Source organism: Petaurus breviceps, unplaced genomic scaffold, assembly GCF_028583685.1.
Source record: "Petaurus breviceps papuanus isolate PSGF00001 unplaced genomic scaffold, PetGlider_PUasm1.0 90760, whole genome shotgun sequence".
NCBI classification, from domain to species: domain Eukaryota; kingdom Metazoa; phylum Chordata; class Mammalia; order Diprotodontia; family Petauridae; genus Petaurus; species Petaurus breviceps.
In genome coordinates this window covers 5,593,714-5,609,321 of record NW_027187338.1, presented here as the reverse complement: position 1 = coordinate 5,609,321, position 15,608 = coordinate 5,593,714, and the positions used below count along the sequence as shown (strand labels likewise).

Here is a 15,608-nt window from a genome sequence, read left to right as displayed (position 1 = left end):
TAATATTGGTTGCATTGGCTTTGTTTGTTCAAAACCTTTTTAATTTAATGTAATCAAAATTATCATTTTGCATTTCATAATTTTCTCTATCTCTTGTTTGGTCCTAAAAGACGACTCCAAGATAAACATTCCGTGATTCAAGGGGGACAGTGAGTTTGGGGAGACAAAATTCCATTTGAAGATGGAGGAAGAGGATCAGGCAGGAAGAATTTTGCAAATGCCCATTGCCATGTTTCCCTTTCCTGACTTTTTTTCTGCCCTCTAAGGCAATAGCAAAGTTTCTTGTTGATTCATAGGTCACATAAAGCATTTTCACTGGAATTTAATGATCTGTTTTGGATGAAGGGATTTTATGGGGCAAACATGGCTGAAAATGTATTTTTAGTTGTTCTCTACAGATCAGAATTCTTCTGTGCTGTTTCATTCCCCCAGTGATACTACCATAATTTGAGAAAGAGAACGAAGAGTGTCTGCAACCTCTTTATGTTCTCTATTGACAAGGGATTAATCTTTCTGGAAGCAAAAATGCTATTCGTAGGAAAAAAAACTTTTTTCCTCTCATTTTAATCGTGTAATATAAACTTTCCTCCAGTATTTCTTTGTGTAATATAGCTATTGGGAATTCTTAGACTTTTTGTTGTTCAGAGCTTTTTGGTAGAGCAAAAGGCACCAATAAGGGTGCGTGTGTCCTCTGACAGTTTCTTCCAGTTTCATTCCTCTGACCTTTGTAAAATGAGGATATTGGATCAGAGAAGGGTGTTCAAGACTTGACCATTATGAGAATTTATTTTGCTTGATTATGCATGTTTGTTATGAGGCTTTTGTTTTTGTTTTATAATTGGGGGGCTGGGCAGGGAAGTGAGAGGGCAAGGGTTACAAGGGTTAGGGTTTCTTCCCAATGAGAAGGAAACGGGAAGAAGGCCAGAAGGAATCACAGACAAGTAAGACAGTTTTTGAAAATGACATGTAGAGTTTATTATATACTGTACTTACAAAGAAAAGATATTCTCCATTTCATGGACAGCCCTATCTTTCTGCTCTATACTGTATATGGAAATGCCCATTTTATTTGGCGTCAAGTTCAGAATTTTGAGATTTGGGCTGGAGAGAAAGGGAAGGAAGAAAATGCCTAAGGGCCCTCTTCTGACTCTAATATTCAGGGATTTTCCTTGAGGGGAGAAGGCTGGGTCTGGGGCCCTGGGCTTTCCTTGGTAGTAAGAAAATAACAAGCCCTCATATTTGCATGACATTTTATAGGTTTCTAAACATAAGCTGCTTCATTTGACCCTATTAGTAACCCTGTCAATTAATCAGCATGGATATTGTCTCCATTTTACAGATGGGAAATTAGTCTCAGGGGACTTGTAGCCTCAGTCAAAGGTCCCACAGTAAATGACAGAGGCAGAATTAGAATCCATGTCTTTTGACTATAAATCCTTTCCACTCTATGATACTGCGCCTACTGATGGAGAACAAGGGAGTAAAACTAGCAGCTGAGAATAGAATTGTTTAAAATAAATACTTCCTTCTCTTTGCTTTTACTGTTCTCATTCTTGGTTTCCTTTAGCTCCTCACAATAACTCAGACTTAGCAGAATCTTATTCATCTTTCATGGTCCATCTCTAATATCACCTTTTCTATTATATTTCTCCCTGACTCAATCAGTGATCATTTATCAAACGCCTACTATGTGCCAGGCACTATGGTAAGCACTGGAGATGCAAAAGAAGTAAAAGACAGCCCCTGCCTTCAGGGGGCTCCCAGTCTAATGGGGGAGACAATACATAAACAGCCATTGATCTCTTCTCTTCTGAATCCTTATGGTACTTTAGAAACAAAACCAACCATTCTTGTCTATTTTTGCTTTATAATTTACACAATGTTTTCTGCAGTTTCCTTTTCCCCCTCTCCCTGCTCTCTCTCCTCTCCCCAATAAACTTCTTGAGAACAAGGGCTGAGAATTATGTCTTTATATCTTCTTAAGTGTCTGGCATCATGCTTTGGTATGTAACAGACTTTATTTAGATTTGTTGAGCTGAACTAAACTTCTTCTATAAGCTGTGAACATCACCCATATAGTGACTGAACCCTTCTATGCATTTTTGGATCAATATGTATACCATTATAATTTGAGAACCCATGATCCATATAATAAATAGATAATTACAGTTAGAGAATCAGTGATTTCTATATGATAGGGCAGCTAGGTGGTGTCATAGTGCTCAGAGGGCTGGGTTTAGAGTCAGAAGACTCATTTTCCAGGGTTCAAATCTGAACTCGGACAGCGTGACTGACCCTGGGCAAGTCACTTAACCCTGTTTGCCTCGGTTTCTTCATCTGTAAAATGAGCTGGAGAAGCAAATTGCAAAACACTTCAGTACCTTTGCAAAAACAAAATCCAAAACCCAAATGCTATCACAAAGAGTCAGAAAGGTCTGAACAAAAACAAATCATCTCTATATCAGAGTTGATATCTGCATCTTGATACTTTCCTCCCCCTCTTGTCCTTTTAGGTATTCCAGACGCTGAAGAACTGAAGCCAAATGGGAAAGGAGTGCTGGGAGAGCAAAGCTCTTGGGTTTTTGAGAAACCTGAAGCTGCATCTGCCAGGTAGGACTTACTTTGCTTGGCCTTTGTAGGTCTCAGAGTGGGGAACTTCAATGTATGATATAAGCTGGAGGAAATTCAGCAAGACAGATAAAGGACACTAAAACACCCCAAGGAACTTGTGCTGTGTCCGTAGTCTGGCCTCAGGCTCAAATTCTTCCCCTCCTCCCTACCTCTCTGCTTCCCAAAGTCTACATTATTCTTGTATTTTCCAAGCTAGTAGGAGAAAAGCGTAGTCTGGGTAATGGTAGCCATGGTTCTTGCAGCCCTAGAGAGTCAGTGAAGTATATTTGGAAAGGTGCCCAGAGCTTATCATCCTGGGAAAAGGAGACATTTTCCCTTGTCTTGTTTGCTCTGTGGAATAGGACAACATTCTCTCTAAGAGGCTCCTTCCTGTGACTTTGTAGGCTTTGTGGTAAGGAACAAGGCTGCCCTCTGCCACCTTCTGACCACAAGCAGAATTACTTGCCATGGCAAAGGGGACAGCTTTGCTCTGCAAAGAGCTTTTCCTCCTTTTCATCCCCATGGTTTTGATCCCCAAGTATAGACTTTATATTGATCTATTTCCCCTGGGGCAGGAATCAAAATGCAAATATCTGGCTTGTTGTTGTTCCAGGCTGAATAAATCCAAGCCTGAAATTACCAGCGACATGGTACGGTCTTCCACTGTGACTGTTTCAGACAAGGCTCATATTTTATCGATGAAGAAGTTTGGACTCCGAGACACGATTGTGAAATCCCAGCTGGTACAGAAGGAAGAGGCTTACACTTACCTCCAGAACTTCAGGTAACACACTCAGAAGCAAATTACTGACTTAGCACTGGTCCAGGTGTCAGTCAGGCTGCAGGATCTCTTTCCTTTGTACCAATTCCTTCTACTGAACCAGTCTTTCTTTTTTATCTCCTCTCAGTTTTTCTCTTCTTTGACTTAAACCATCTCAGTCACTTGGAGCCCTTGAAAAAAGAATTCAAAATGAAAGTTGCATTAATCCACACTTGAGACTTAGGAAGTCTTTTTAGATAGTTTGTTTTGTTGTTTGTCCTTTGTTCTGAAAGGGGATTGTGACATCAGGAAGGTGATGCCATGACTTGCAAGTGAATTGGATTTAAGTGAGGCAGGGCTGTGCAAAGTCACCAACCTCACTATATTCTCTAGAGCCATCTGGGTCCAGTGGCCAGATATAGACCAGGACAATTGGAGGTGGCCTGCAGATAATACATCAGATCAGTGGAAAATAGAAGGCAGTGTGGAAGTGTGTGATCTTGGACATAACTTATTCAGACCTTCATTTTTTTGTCTGTAAAATGAGGGTATTGGACAAAAATGATCCCTTAGGTCCTTTCCACCTTAAACTTTCATGTATCTATGAACTCCAGCTAGGATGAAGGTATAGAATTTTTCCACAATCTCTCTTAATTTCAGAGCTTTTCCTCTTTTAATTATCCCCTATTTATCCTGTATAAAGCTTCTTTTGTATATATTTGTTTGCATGTTGTCTTCCCCATTAGATTGTAAGCTCCCTGATCATAGTGACTATCTTTTGACTTTTTTTGTAACCCCAATGTTTAGGACAGTGCCTGACACATAGTAGATACTTAATAAATATTTATTGATTGCTATTTTAAGTTATTTTGCATTATTATTATAGAATAGAGTGTTGATATTCATTCAACAAACTTTTCATTAAGGGTCAGTTGTACCCAGTGCACTGTGCCAAGTATCATGGAATCAAACATTTTTGGTGTTGTTAAATTGTTTAAGTTGTGTCTGACTCTCCATGACCCTATTTGGGGTTTTCTCGGCAGAGATACTAGAATGGTTTGCCATTTCTTTCTCCAGCTCATTTTACAGATGAGGAAACTGAAGCAATCAGGGTTAAGTGACTTGCCCAGGGTCATACAGCTAGTAAGTGTCTGAAGTTAAATTTAAACTTAGGTCTTCCTGAGTTCAGGCCCAGTACTTTATCTACTGCTCCACCTACTTACCTATCATAAATTTAGGGGACCCTAAATATCATCTAATCCAGCCTCTTCATTTTACAGATGAAGAAAATGAAGAGTAGAGTAGCAGAGTGACTTATTCCAGGTCGTATAGGTAATAAGTAGCATTGTCTGAACTTGAACTCCATTGCCTACTGCATCATACCAACTAATATAAGTAAAACCAGGCCCTTTCCTTCAGAGTTTATAATCTAGTTCAGGTGGTTGGACATTTGTATCAATAAATATGGAAAAAATGGGAAAATGACTAGTATATAAGTGGAGTACAGAGTGCTAAGAGATCACATAAAAGAATGAGACTTTCTAGCTGAGGGAATGTAGAAAAGGTTTCACAAAGAAGTCATTATTTAATTTTTTAAAATATTTTTAAATATTTTAAGCTTAAAATCTCAAAAGATGTAAGCAAAAAGTAATAGAGCCATGCAAACCCAAACTATTCATATATTTTTTAAAAATAGATTTGAACAAAATAATAGCTAGTTTACTATTTCCTTCTGAGTTCTTTTTTTTCTTTTTTCTTTTTGGAGGTCAGTTGAGGTTAAGTGACTTGCCTGAGGTCACACAGCTAGTTTTTGTGTCAAGTGTCTGAGGCCGGATTTGAACTCAGGTCCTCCTGACTCCGGGGCTGGTGCTCTATTCACTGCACCACCTACCCCTCCTCCACTTTCTGAGTTCTTATTTGTATATTTATGCAATTTTGAAAAGACAGTTTTTAAAATACATGTTATTAATGTCTTTTGATATATCTCCTACATTTTCCAATTTCTCCCTAAAGCCTTATAACAAAAAATAAAAATAGAAAAGAAAAAAGAGGAAAGAAAAGCAGTTTAGCAAAACTAACTAAAACATCAAAAAAGCTGGACATTATATGCAGTATTGCATAGCCATAGTCATCTACCTCTGCAAAAAAAGAGAAGGACATGCCTTCTTATATCAGTAAGCAAGTATGTATTATGTGATTATTCTGTGGCAGCTCATCCGGTAAGCACAGGGGATATATAGAAAGGTAAAAATGGCCCTTTAAGGAGCCTGTGTCCCAATGGGGAAGACATGTCAATGACTAGATACGTAGAAGGTCTAGAGAGAGTAGATGGTTGGCAGTCTGAAGGAGGAAAGCAGTAGCACGGTAGGGTATTGAGGAAAGCGCCTCTTTTTTAATCAAACGCTTTATTAACTCGTAGTTTACATCATTCATTTCTGCAAGATTTTGAGTTACAAATTTTCTCCCCGTTTTTCCCCTACCCACCACCCCAAAATAGCGATCCCACTGCATATCCCCTCCTCCAATCTGCTCTCTCCCATATCTTCTCCCATACCCCCTCCAACTTTCCAGTAGGGCACAGTGGATCTGTATGCCCCGGTGCCTGCAAATCTTATTTCCCAGTTACATGTAAAATAATATTAATAATAGTATACATATTTTAAACATTTGATTTTAAAACTTTGAGTTCCAGATTGATTCCCTTCCTCCCTTGTCACCCACCCTTACTGGGAAGATAAGCAATTCAATATAGGTTGTACATGTGTAGCTACGCGAAACACTTCCATAGTGGATATATTGTAAAAGACTGACCATATTTCCCTCCCTCCTAGCCCACCTCCCATTTGTTCTATTCTCTACTTTGATCCTGTCCCTTTTAAAAAGTGTGTGCTTTCAACGTCCCTCCCCCCCAGCCTGCCCTCCCTTCCATCATCTCCCCTCTCATCCCCTTCCCCCCTACACTCCTGTAGGGTGAGATACCATATTTAGTGTGTATGTCATTCCCTTTTTGGAGGGGGAAGTCAGGGCAATTGGGGTTAAGTGACTTGCCCAAGGTCATACATCTAGTAAGTGTGATCAAGTATCTGAGGTTGGATTTGAACTCAGGTCCTCCTGACTCCAAGGCTGGTGCTCTATTCACTTTGCCACCTAGCCACCCCCAACATATTTTTTTAAAAGAAAGAAAAAGAAGAGGAAAAAAAATCAGCAAAAGTAATCAATACATCGAAAAGATCTGAAAATATGTGCAATATTCCACACCTCTGGATATGGACCTCTCTCCTAGGCAAAAAGAGGCACCTACTTTAGAGGAACTGTTATGAGAAATAAATGGAATAATATATGTAAAATTCTTTGCAAACTTTAAAAGGGGGGAAGGAAAAAGTGTGTCTTTAGTGCTTGCTGTCTATCAAGCACAATTGTAAAGCTAAGTGCTTTACAATTATCTCATTTAATCCTCACAGCAACCCTGTGAAATAGATGCTATTATTATCCGCATTTTACAGATAAAGAAACTGAGGCAGACAGGTGAAGTGACTTGCCCAGGGTCGCATAACCAGTCAAGTGTCTGAGGTTGAATTTGAACTCAGGTCTTCCTGACTCCAGGCTGGACACTGTATCCACTGCACCACCTAGCTGCCCATTAGGCATATAGAAGGTGCTTAATAAATGTTTATTGATTGATTGGCTTACATTGTTGTAGTTATTGTGAATAATAATTGATAATACTCTGCACTATGGCACCTAACTGCTTCACTATATACACTCGGTATTTTCTATCACTTGCTTTGATTCTTCTAGTTCACATACTTCATGCAGAAAATCCATTTTTTTCTTTAAGTGGCTGCTTGTTGGTTGTTGTGAACTTACTTGCTCCTTATTTTTGGGGGGGATCTCCAGATCTTCAAAAATTTTTCATACTGATTGATGTTTTCTTTGATCTACCCATCTCTCTGGCTTTGGTTTTTGAATTGGAACTTTGGCCAGGGCAGCATATGGTTGTGAGCCCTTTTGGGGGGGAGGGGGTTTGGCTCTGTTCAGCCTTGGTCTGGGTCACCTGGGTTCCAGTGTTCTGGAGGTAGCTCTCCCAGTCTACTCCCACCCCCCTATATCTCCAGTCTTTGAGATTCAGAGCAGAGGATCTTGAGGACTCCCTCTGTTGTCTCCAGACAGAATGTTAGGGACCTCAGAACCCCTGAACCTAGGGTGTCCTGGTGTGAGTGCTGCTACTGCATTCTCTGGAGATTCTGAGGTCTCTATTCTGGGGCTCTCTGACTACACTGGGTCTTTCTTGGGAGAGGGAACGTCCCAAGACACAGAGCCTTGTACGCTATGGTGTCTCTGATCTTGGCTGTGTTGGCAGGTCCCTTTCCTATTGCCCTTTGGCTTCTGGTTGACCTTTCATGCAGTTATGAGATGGGAAAAGCCACTGTAGTCTCTCACTCTATCTCTCGGTCATTATTTGGTCTGATGATAACTTTAGAGCTTTGTTGGAGAAGGTATGTGGGATCTGGGCCATCTGCCTACCCTTCAGAAAGCCATCTTCAGCAAAGGATCCAAAGCATTCAGTTTAATTCTTGTTTATTATCATTATTGGAATCCCTACTGCTTAGCATAGTGCCTGGCACATGTTCTTGTCATCGTTCAGTCATATTCAACTCCTCATCACCCCATTTGGGATTTTCTTGGCAAAGCACTGGAGTGGTTTGCCTTTTCCTTCTCCATCTTATTGTACAGATGAGGAAACTGAGGCAAATAGGGTTAAGTGACTTGCTCAGGGTCACACAGCTAGTAAGTGTCTGAGGTAAGATTTGAACTCAGGAAGATGAGTGTTCCTGACTCCAGACTGGGCACCCTATGCACTATGGCACCACCTAGCTGCTCATTAAGTACATATTAGGTACTTAATAAATATTTATTGATTGATTGGTCTACATTGTTGTAATTATTGTGAATATTGTTTTCCTGGTTTTGCTTACTCACTTAGCATCAGTTCCTCTTACTTTTCCATATATGTTTCTTACCGCACAGTTATTCCATTACATTTATGTTCCACAATTTATTTAGCTATTCCCCAGGTGATGGTATCCAGTTCCTTTATTTAGTCATAGTTTATATGGCATTATTCTAATTCCCCTTCCTTTGTTTTTATAACATGATATAACATGATACTCCAGTAGTTGGAGTCCTTGGGTTTATCAGACTCTAGGCTGGTAGTTTTATTTGCTTCTAAATGTTGTATATCTAACTTTTCCACTGATTGACCTCCTTTTTAGTCAGTACCAAATAGTTTTTGGTGATTATTGTTTTGTAGTATAGTTTGAGATCTGGTAGGCCCCTTTCCTTCCCACTTTTTTTCATTATTTTCCATTAGATTCTTGGCTATTCCTCTGGATGAATTTTGTTATGATCTTCTCTAGTTTGATAAGCAATCCTTTGGTAGTTTGATTAGGATGACCTTGAATAAATAAATTTAGGTAATTATATAATTTTTAATATATTGGCTTGGCTTATCCAATGAATATTTTTCAATTAATTTCTTCTATTTGATAAATTTTGTCTTTTCTCTACAGTTGAATGAATATCTTATTACAATTTTAACTGACATTTAATACTTACGTCTTTGATCTAGTTGGGTGAGGTATTGATCTAAATTGATTTTGCCCCATATTGGGAAGCAGTTTACTAGCAATTTTTATTCAGCTAAAATGATTGAATTTAGTGAATTACTTCCCCAATGTTTTATAATTTTGGCTTTGCCTGCCAAAATTAATCTCATAGACATTTGGTTGTATTTATGAATTCTCTATTGTTTCATTATTACTGGAGGTGTTGTAACCTGGACTTTGAAGGTTTTGTTAAGAGGTAGAAATGAGATGGGAAAGGAAGATGCTCTCAGTATAAAGAACAATAATAGCCCAGGATCAGAAACAGATATACATGGAGTGTATTCCAGGGTAGCCTTAGTGAGGAGGTGGCCACATGAAAAAATCTAGAGGGTGACTGGTGTGTGTGTGTGTGAGTGTGAGTGTGAGTGTGAGTGTGAACTCTGCATTCCATCCTAAGGGAGTTATTGGACTTTATTCTGTAGATAACAAAGAACAACTGAAATTTTTTTGAACCACAAGTGTATTATTAGTTCTAGAAATAGAAATCATAATTGTTTTTGAGGATCAAATAGGAAATCCTTCATGTGTCTTTTTTTTTAATTTTAAAATAATTTTATTTTATTAGTTTACAACATTTAGTTCCACAAGTTTTTGAGTTCCAATCACATTAAACATTAGTCAACAAACAAAAGTAAAGAAGAATTATAGCCAATGGAATGAATGATGAGAAAGAAAAACAAAATGAAACAGAGAGAGAGTAAGTCGTGTCCATCAGTCTGCCTTCAGACTCTGTAATTCTTTCTCTGGTTGTGGATAGCCTTTTCCATCATGAGTCCTTTGGAGTTGGCTTATAACCTTGCATTGCTGAGGGGAGCCCAGTCTATCAAAGTCAGTCATCCCAGACACAATGTGTCTGTAATTGTGTACAATGTTCTCCTGGTTCTGCTCCCCTAACTCAGCATCAGTTTATATAAGTCTCTCCAGGTTATTATGAAGTCCTTCTGCTCCTCATTTCTTATAGCACAAGAGTATTCCATTACATTCATATGCCACAACTTGTTTAGCCATTCCCCAAGTGAAGGGCATCCCCTTGATTTCCAGTTCTCTGCCACCACAAAAAGAGCTGCTATAAATGTTTTTGTTCATATGGGTCCTTTTCCCACTTGTATGAGTTCTTTGGCATACAGCCCTAGAAGTGGTATTTCTGGGTCAAAGGTGAGCAAATATTCTAGGAAGTATTTACAGAGACATGGATAAGAATCATGCAGGATAATCAAATGAAGGAACTAGGCATGTTCTAGAAAAGAGAAGGCAGGATGGGGTGGGGGAAAGTATAACACCTGTGTCATATATTGGAAGGGCTAATAAATGGAGGAAGGATTAGATTGTTCTATTTGGCACCAGAGGGTGGAACCAGGGGCACTAGAAGATGCAAGCAGTCAAATTTAGGTTTGCAGTCAAGAAACACTTCCTAACAATGAGAGCTGTCTAAAAGGCAGATGGCTGATTCCAGAGGTAGTGAGTCCCCCTCCTTAGAGGCCATCAAGCAGACCACTGGTCGGGGGGTGATAGTGAGGATTTATGTGCAGATTTGATTTGACCTGCACTCCATTTGTGTTTTAGAGTCCTTTATAGCCTGGCCCTTTCTTCTCCAATCTCCCTTTAGCTTGGACACACTTTAGGCATTTGAAACAGTTCTGTCTCCCTTGAGTGTTTTCTTCTTCAGGCTACACATCTCCACTATCTTCAGTGACCTTTGTATGGCATGGTTTCCAGTTTCCTTTGATAGTGCTGTAAGACATGTTGGGTCAAGGATCAAACCAGGGATGATGGATCCAAAGTGGATTATTAGTGGAAAGTTAGGAACGTTTACTTAGGAATCTAATTTCTTGGTGTTAAAAGGAATGAGAGGTAATTGCTGTGATCAACCTTGAACCCTCCCTTGGTGCCATGGTAAGAACAGAATACTAATCATGGTGGACCACAATCTGACCTCTCTATGACACTTCTTGTATTTTAAGACTTCTTTTCCCCCAAAGATGGTGGGAAGAGAATGGGCAGCAAAATAATACCTCTGTACTTTCAATTTCAGTTTTTTCAAATTGATTCACTTTTGTGGTAGGTTCTTTGTGGGAACATACAATGTGAATGGCCAGTCCCCCAAAGAATGCCTCCGGCCTTGGCTAGGCCAGGATGCTCAGCCTCCAGATATATACTGCATAGGGTAAGTATTTTTATCGCAGAAGCTCCTCTGAATCTTTACTTTGAACTCTATGGTGTATGTCTGTGAACTAAAACCTTGCAACTAGTGGAGGAAATTTTAAAGTGACTATATCACTAAAGGTTTATTTTCTGTTTATTTGCTGTTCTCTGTCATGTAACATGTTTCTGGTATTATTAAGATCAAACTATGTTTGTTATTTTAATGCTAATGCTAACTATTTCCTGTAACCAATTGTCAAAGTCATTGTTCTTGGAGAGTTTTGTTCCCTAGTTGTTGGATACTCTGCATGCCACAAGCTAATCCTATCATGGAGAGGGTAGAATTAAAGAAAGCCACAGCAATCCACCAGATCTTTATTAGACACCAGGCTAGGTGCTGTGGGAGGGACTAGCAGAGTGAGGTGATGTGTCCTGAAACTTCCAGTGTAGGTGGGGAAATGGAACTTACAAATCTAGAATAATTCTAGGATGTGCCTTGTGTTTTATCTTTTCCTAAAGTCTGACTTGTTTTATCTCATTTCTGACAGGTTCCAAGAACTAGATCTGAGTAAAGAAGCCTTTTTCTTCAATGATACCCCAAAGGAAGAAGAGTGGTTTAAAGCTGTAACTGAGGGTCTGCATCCAGATGCCAAATATGCAAAAGTAAGGTGGGGGTCTGGGCCATAGAGTTTTGGTTCCTAAAGCTTTATGTTGGCATCCAGGGAATGAGTCATCTTTCCTACATTTAACATGACCTTTAACTTGACTAAGTGACCAATGGTCCTATTTCTTTTTGTTCCTGGCATAGAAGGAGTGTGTAGTTTTATTAGAGGGAAAAGATTCAGGGTCCTAGTTCCAAGGTGGGCCATTAGCACTAGGGACCATGACCTGTTTTGGCTATCATAGCTTACTCAATAACATGGGAGGAAGGAGGAAATATTCACAAGTCAAGGAAGAGGTAGGTGGTCTCCTGTCATTTTTAGGAAAGTGATGCACTGTTATCTTCATTGTTCAGAAATTATTCTTTCTCCCAAGAGCTACAAGAGATACATTATTTTGGACCAATCCTTGACTAGATAGTTTTACTATGGGGGAAGTCAAATCCTCCTGACGTTAGCTTTTATCTAATATGCAGGTGATTTCATAAATTTGCATTCTCCTTTCAAAGATACAGATTGAAAACCTGCCATAGTCAGACTACAAATATTTGCTTAGTATTTACAATCCTTGCCTCATCCTAATAGTAGAGAGAGCATGCAGACAACTACAGACAGACAAGATGTATACAGAGTAGAGGGAAGGAAACCTCATGGTATGGCAACTAGGTGGTACAATGGATCAAACATCAGTCCCAGAGTCAGGAGGACCTGAGTTCAAATCTGGCCTCAGAGGCTTACTGGCCGTGTGACCCTGGGCAAGTCACTTAACCTTGTTTGCCTCAGTTTCTCATCTATAAAATGAGCTGGAGAAGGAACTGGCAAACTGCTGTAGTATCTTTGCCAAGAAAACCTTAAATGGGGACATGGAGAGTCAGACATGACTGAAATGATTCAATAATGACAATCTCATAGGGAAAGAACCAGCAGTGGAAAGGGAGGAAGAGGGACCAGAAAGGGCCTCTTGAAGGAGATAGGATTTGAACTGATTTTTTTTTTTGGCTTTTTGGTGGAGGGAAGGCAGGGCAATTGGGGCTAATTGACTTAAATTAATTGGCTTACTCAAGGTCACACAGCTAGTTTTGTGTTATGTGTCTGAGGCCAGATTTGAACTCATTCCTCCTGACTCCAGGGACAGTGCTCTATTAACTGTGCTACCTAGCCATCCCTGAGCTGATTCTTAAAGGGAGCCAGGGAAAATCAAGAGGTAAGAAGGGAGAACATTCCTAGTATGGAGGTCAGCTATTGAAAAGGCACAGAGTCAAGAGAAGGAATGTCAGGAAGATATTAGATTGTTAAGAATGTAGAGAGTAAATAAAGTATAGAAATACTGGAAAAATAAGAAGGGTCAGGTTGAAAGGGACTTTAAAAGCCAAAGAGGAGCATTTCTATTTGATCCTGGGGATAATAAGAAGCCACTGGAATTTTTAATAAATTCCTTTTGGCACTGAGTGAGTGCAGGATGGATTGGAGTGGGCAGAGACTTGAGGCAGAAAGCCCAGTTAGAAAGCTGTTGCAATAGTCCAGGCACAAGGTGATGAAAGCCAGCTCACGGTTGGTGGCTATTAAAGTGAAGAGAAGGCTTATACACAAGGGATGCCATGAAGGTAGAAATGATGAGTTTTGCCAACCTGTTAGATATATGGAGTGAGTGTAAGAGAGAAATCTGACATGATAGCTTTGTGTATCAGGGTGACTGGGAGGACCACAATGCTTTTCAATAGTAATAAAATATTTAGGAAGTAGGGAGGTTTGGGGAATAAGATAACAAGCTCCCATTTGTACATATTGAGTTTGAGATGCTTATAAGATATCCAATTCAAGATGTCCAAAAGTCAGTTGGTGACACTAGACTGGAGTTCAGGAAAGAGACTAGGGCTGGATTTATTTTTTTTAACTTTAAAAAAAAATTTTTGCTTTTTGGATGGGGGAGGGCAGGGCAATTGGGATTAAGTGACTTGCCCAAGGTCACACGGCTAGTAAGTGTTAAGTGTCTGAGGTCAAATTTGAACTCAGGTCCTCTTGACTCCAGGGCTGGTGCTCTATTCACTGCACCACCTAGTTGCCTCAGGGGCTGGATTTATAGATTTGGGAATCATCTGCATTGAAATGATATTTGAACTCCTTGGAAACTGATGAGATCACCAATGAGTTACAGGATGGAGCCTTGAGGGTTGCCAAGAACCTTCCTTTCCTCTTGCTTCCTTCTTAACTCTCTATAATCTGGCTTCTAACTTCATCATTCCACTGAAATTACTCTCTCCAAAGTTATCAGTGATCTCTTAATTGCCAAATCTATTACCTTTTCTTAATCCTGATCCTTCTTGACCTCTCTGTAGTCTTTGATGTTGTCTATCACTTTCTTCTCCTTGACACTTTCTTTTCTTTCTCAGCTTTTATGACACTATTCTCATGGTTCTCCTCCAGCTTGTCGAAGTGTTCTTTCTTTGAAGTGTTCTACTTTGCTGGATCTTCATCCTGGTCACACTGGACAACCATGGTTGTTCCCCCGAGGCTTTGTCCTGGGCCCTCTTTTCTTCTCCCCTATACTGTTTTCCTTGGAGATCTCATCAATTTCCATGGCTTCAACTATTCTGTCTATGCTGATGATTCTCAGATCCACTTATCTAGCCTTAACCTCTCTTCTGACCTCCATATTTGCAATTCTAGTTGTCCACTGTATCTCAGATTGGATACCTGTAGACATCTTAAACTCAACATATTCAGAATTGAACTCATTCTCTTTCCTCCCCAAACCCTCCCCTCTTCCTGACTTCCCTATTACTGTTGAAGATAGTGCCATCTTCCTAGTACTTGAACTTAATACCTAGGCTTTATTCTCAATGGCTCACTATGTCTTTTTTTTTGTTAAATTTTTTATTTTTAGTTTTCAACATTCACTTCCATAAGTTTTAAATTTTCTCTTCCTCCTTCCCCAAGATGGCTTGCAATATGATATGAGCTCTACATATACATTCCTATTAAACACATTTTCACATTAGTCATGTTGCATAGAAGAATTATAATGAATGGAAAAAACCACGAGAAAGAAAAAAACCAAAAAGAAAACAAACAAAAAAATAGTCTGTTTTGTTCTGCATTCCAATTCCGTAATTCTTTCTCTGGATGTGGCTAGCATTTTCCATCATGTGTCCTTTGGAATTGTTTTAGGTCCTTGCACTTCTGAGAAGGGCTAAATCTACCAAAATCAGTCCTTGCACACTGTGGCTGTTACTGTGTACAATGTTCTTCTGATTCTGCTCCCCTCACTCAGCATCAGTTCATATAAATCTTTCTAGGTTTCTCTGAAGTCCACCTGTTCATCATTTCTTATAGCACAAGAGTATTCTATTACATTCATATACCACAACTTGTTTAGCCATTCACCAATTGATGGGCATCTCCTCAATTTCCAGTTCTTGGCACCACAAAAAGAGCTGCTATAAATATTTTTGTACGTGTGTGTCCTTTTTGCATTTTTATGATCCCTTTGTGATATAGCCCTAGAAGTGGTATTGCTGGGTCAAAAGTTATGCACATTTTTATAACCCTTTGGTCATAGTTCCAAATTGCTCTCCAGAATGGTTGGATCAGCTCACAGCTCCACCAACAATGAATTCATGTTCCAACTTTCCCACATCTTCTCCAACACTTATCATTTTCCTGTTTTGCCATGTTAGGATGGCTCACTATTTCTTACCCTCCCTACTCAGTCAGTTGGCCAATTCTTATCAGTTCTCTGTAACATCTCTCCAATATGCCCCCTTCTCTCCT

General features: G+C 39.5%; 1 protein-coding gene across 6 annotated transcripts in view; it reads left to right on the top strand.

Moving 5' to 3' along the window:
- INPP5B (inositol polyphosphate-5-phosphatase B) overlaps positions 1-15,608 on the top strand; it is an 83,590-nt gene that overhangs the window by 44,598 nt on the left and 23,384 nt on the right. For all 6 annotated transcript variants that reach the window (XM_069067976.1, XM_069067977.1, XM_069067979.1 and 3 more), the window contains 4 exons: positions 2,514-2,610; positions 3,224-3,394; positions 11,099-11,200; positions 11,727-11,841. In XM_069067976.1, the coding sequence (XP_068924077.1) occupies positions 2,514-2,610; positions 3,224-3,394; positions 11,099-11,200; positions 11,727-11,841 (485 nt within the window). The remainder of the gene's footprint in view (positions 1-2,513; positions 2,611-3,223; positions 3,395-11,098; positions 11,201-11,726; positions 11,842-15,608) is intronic.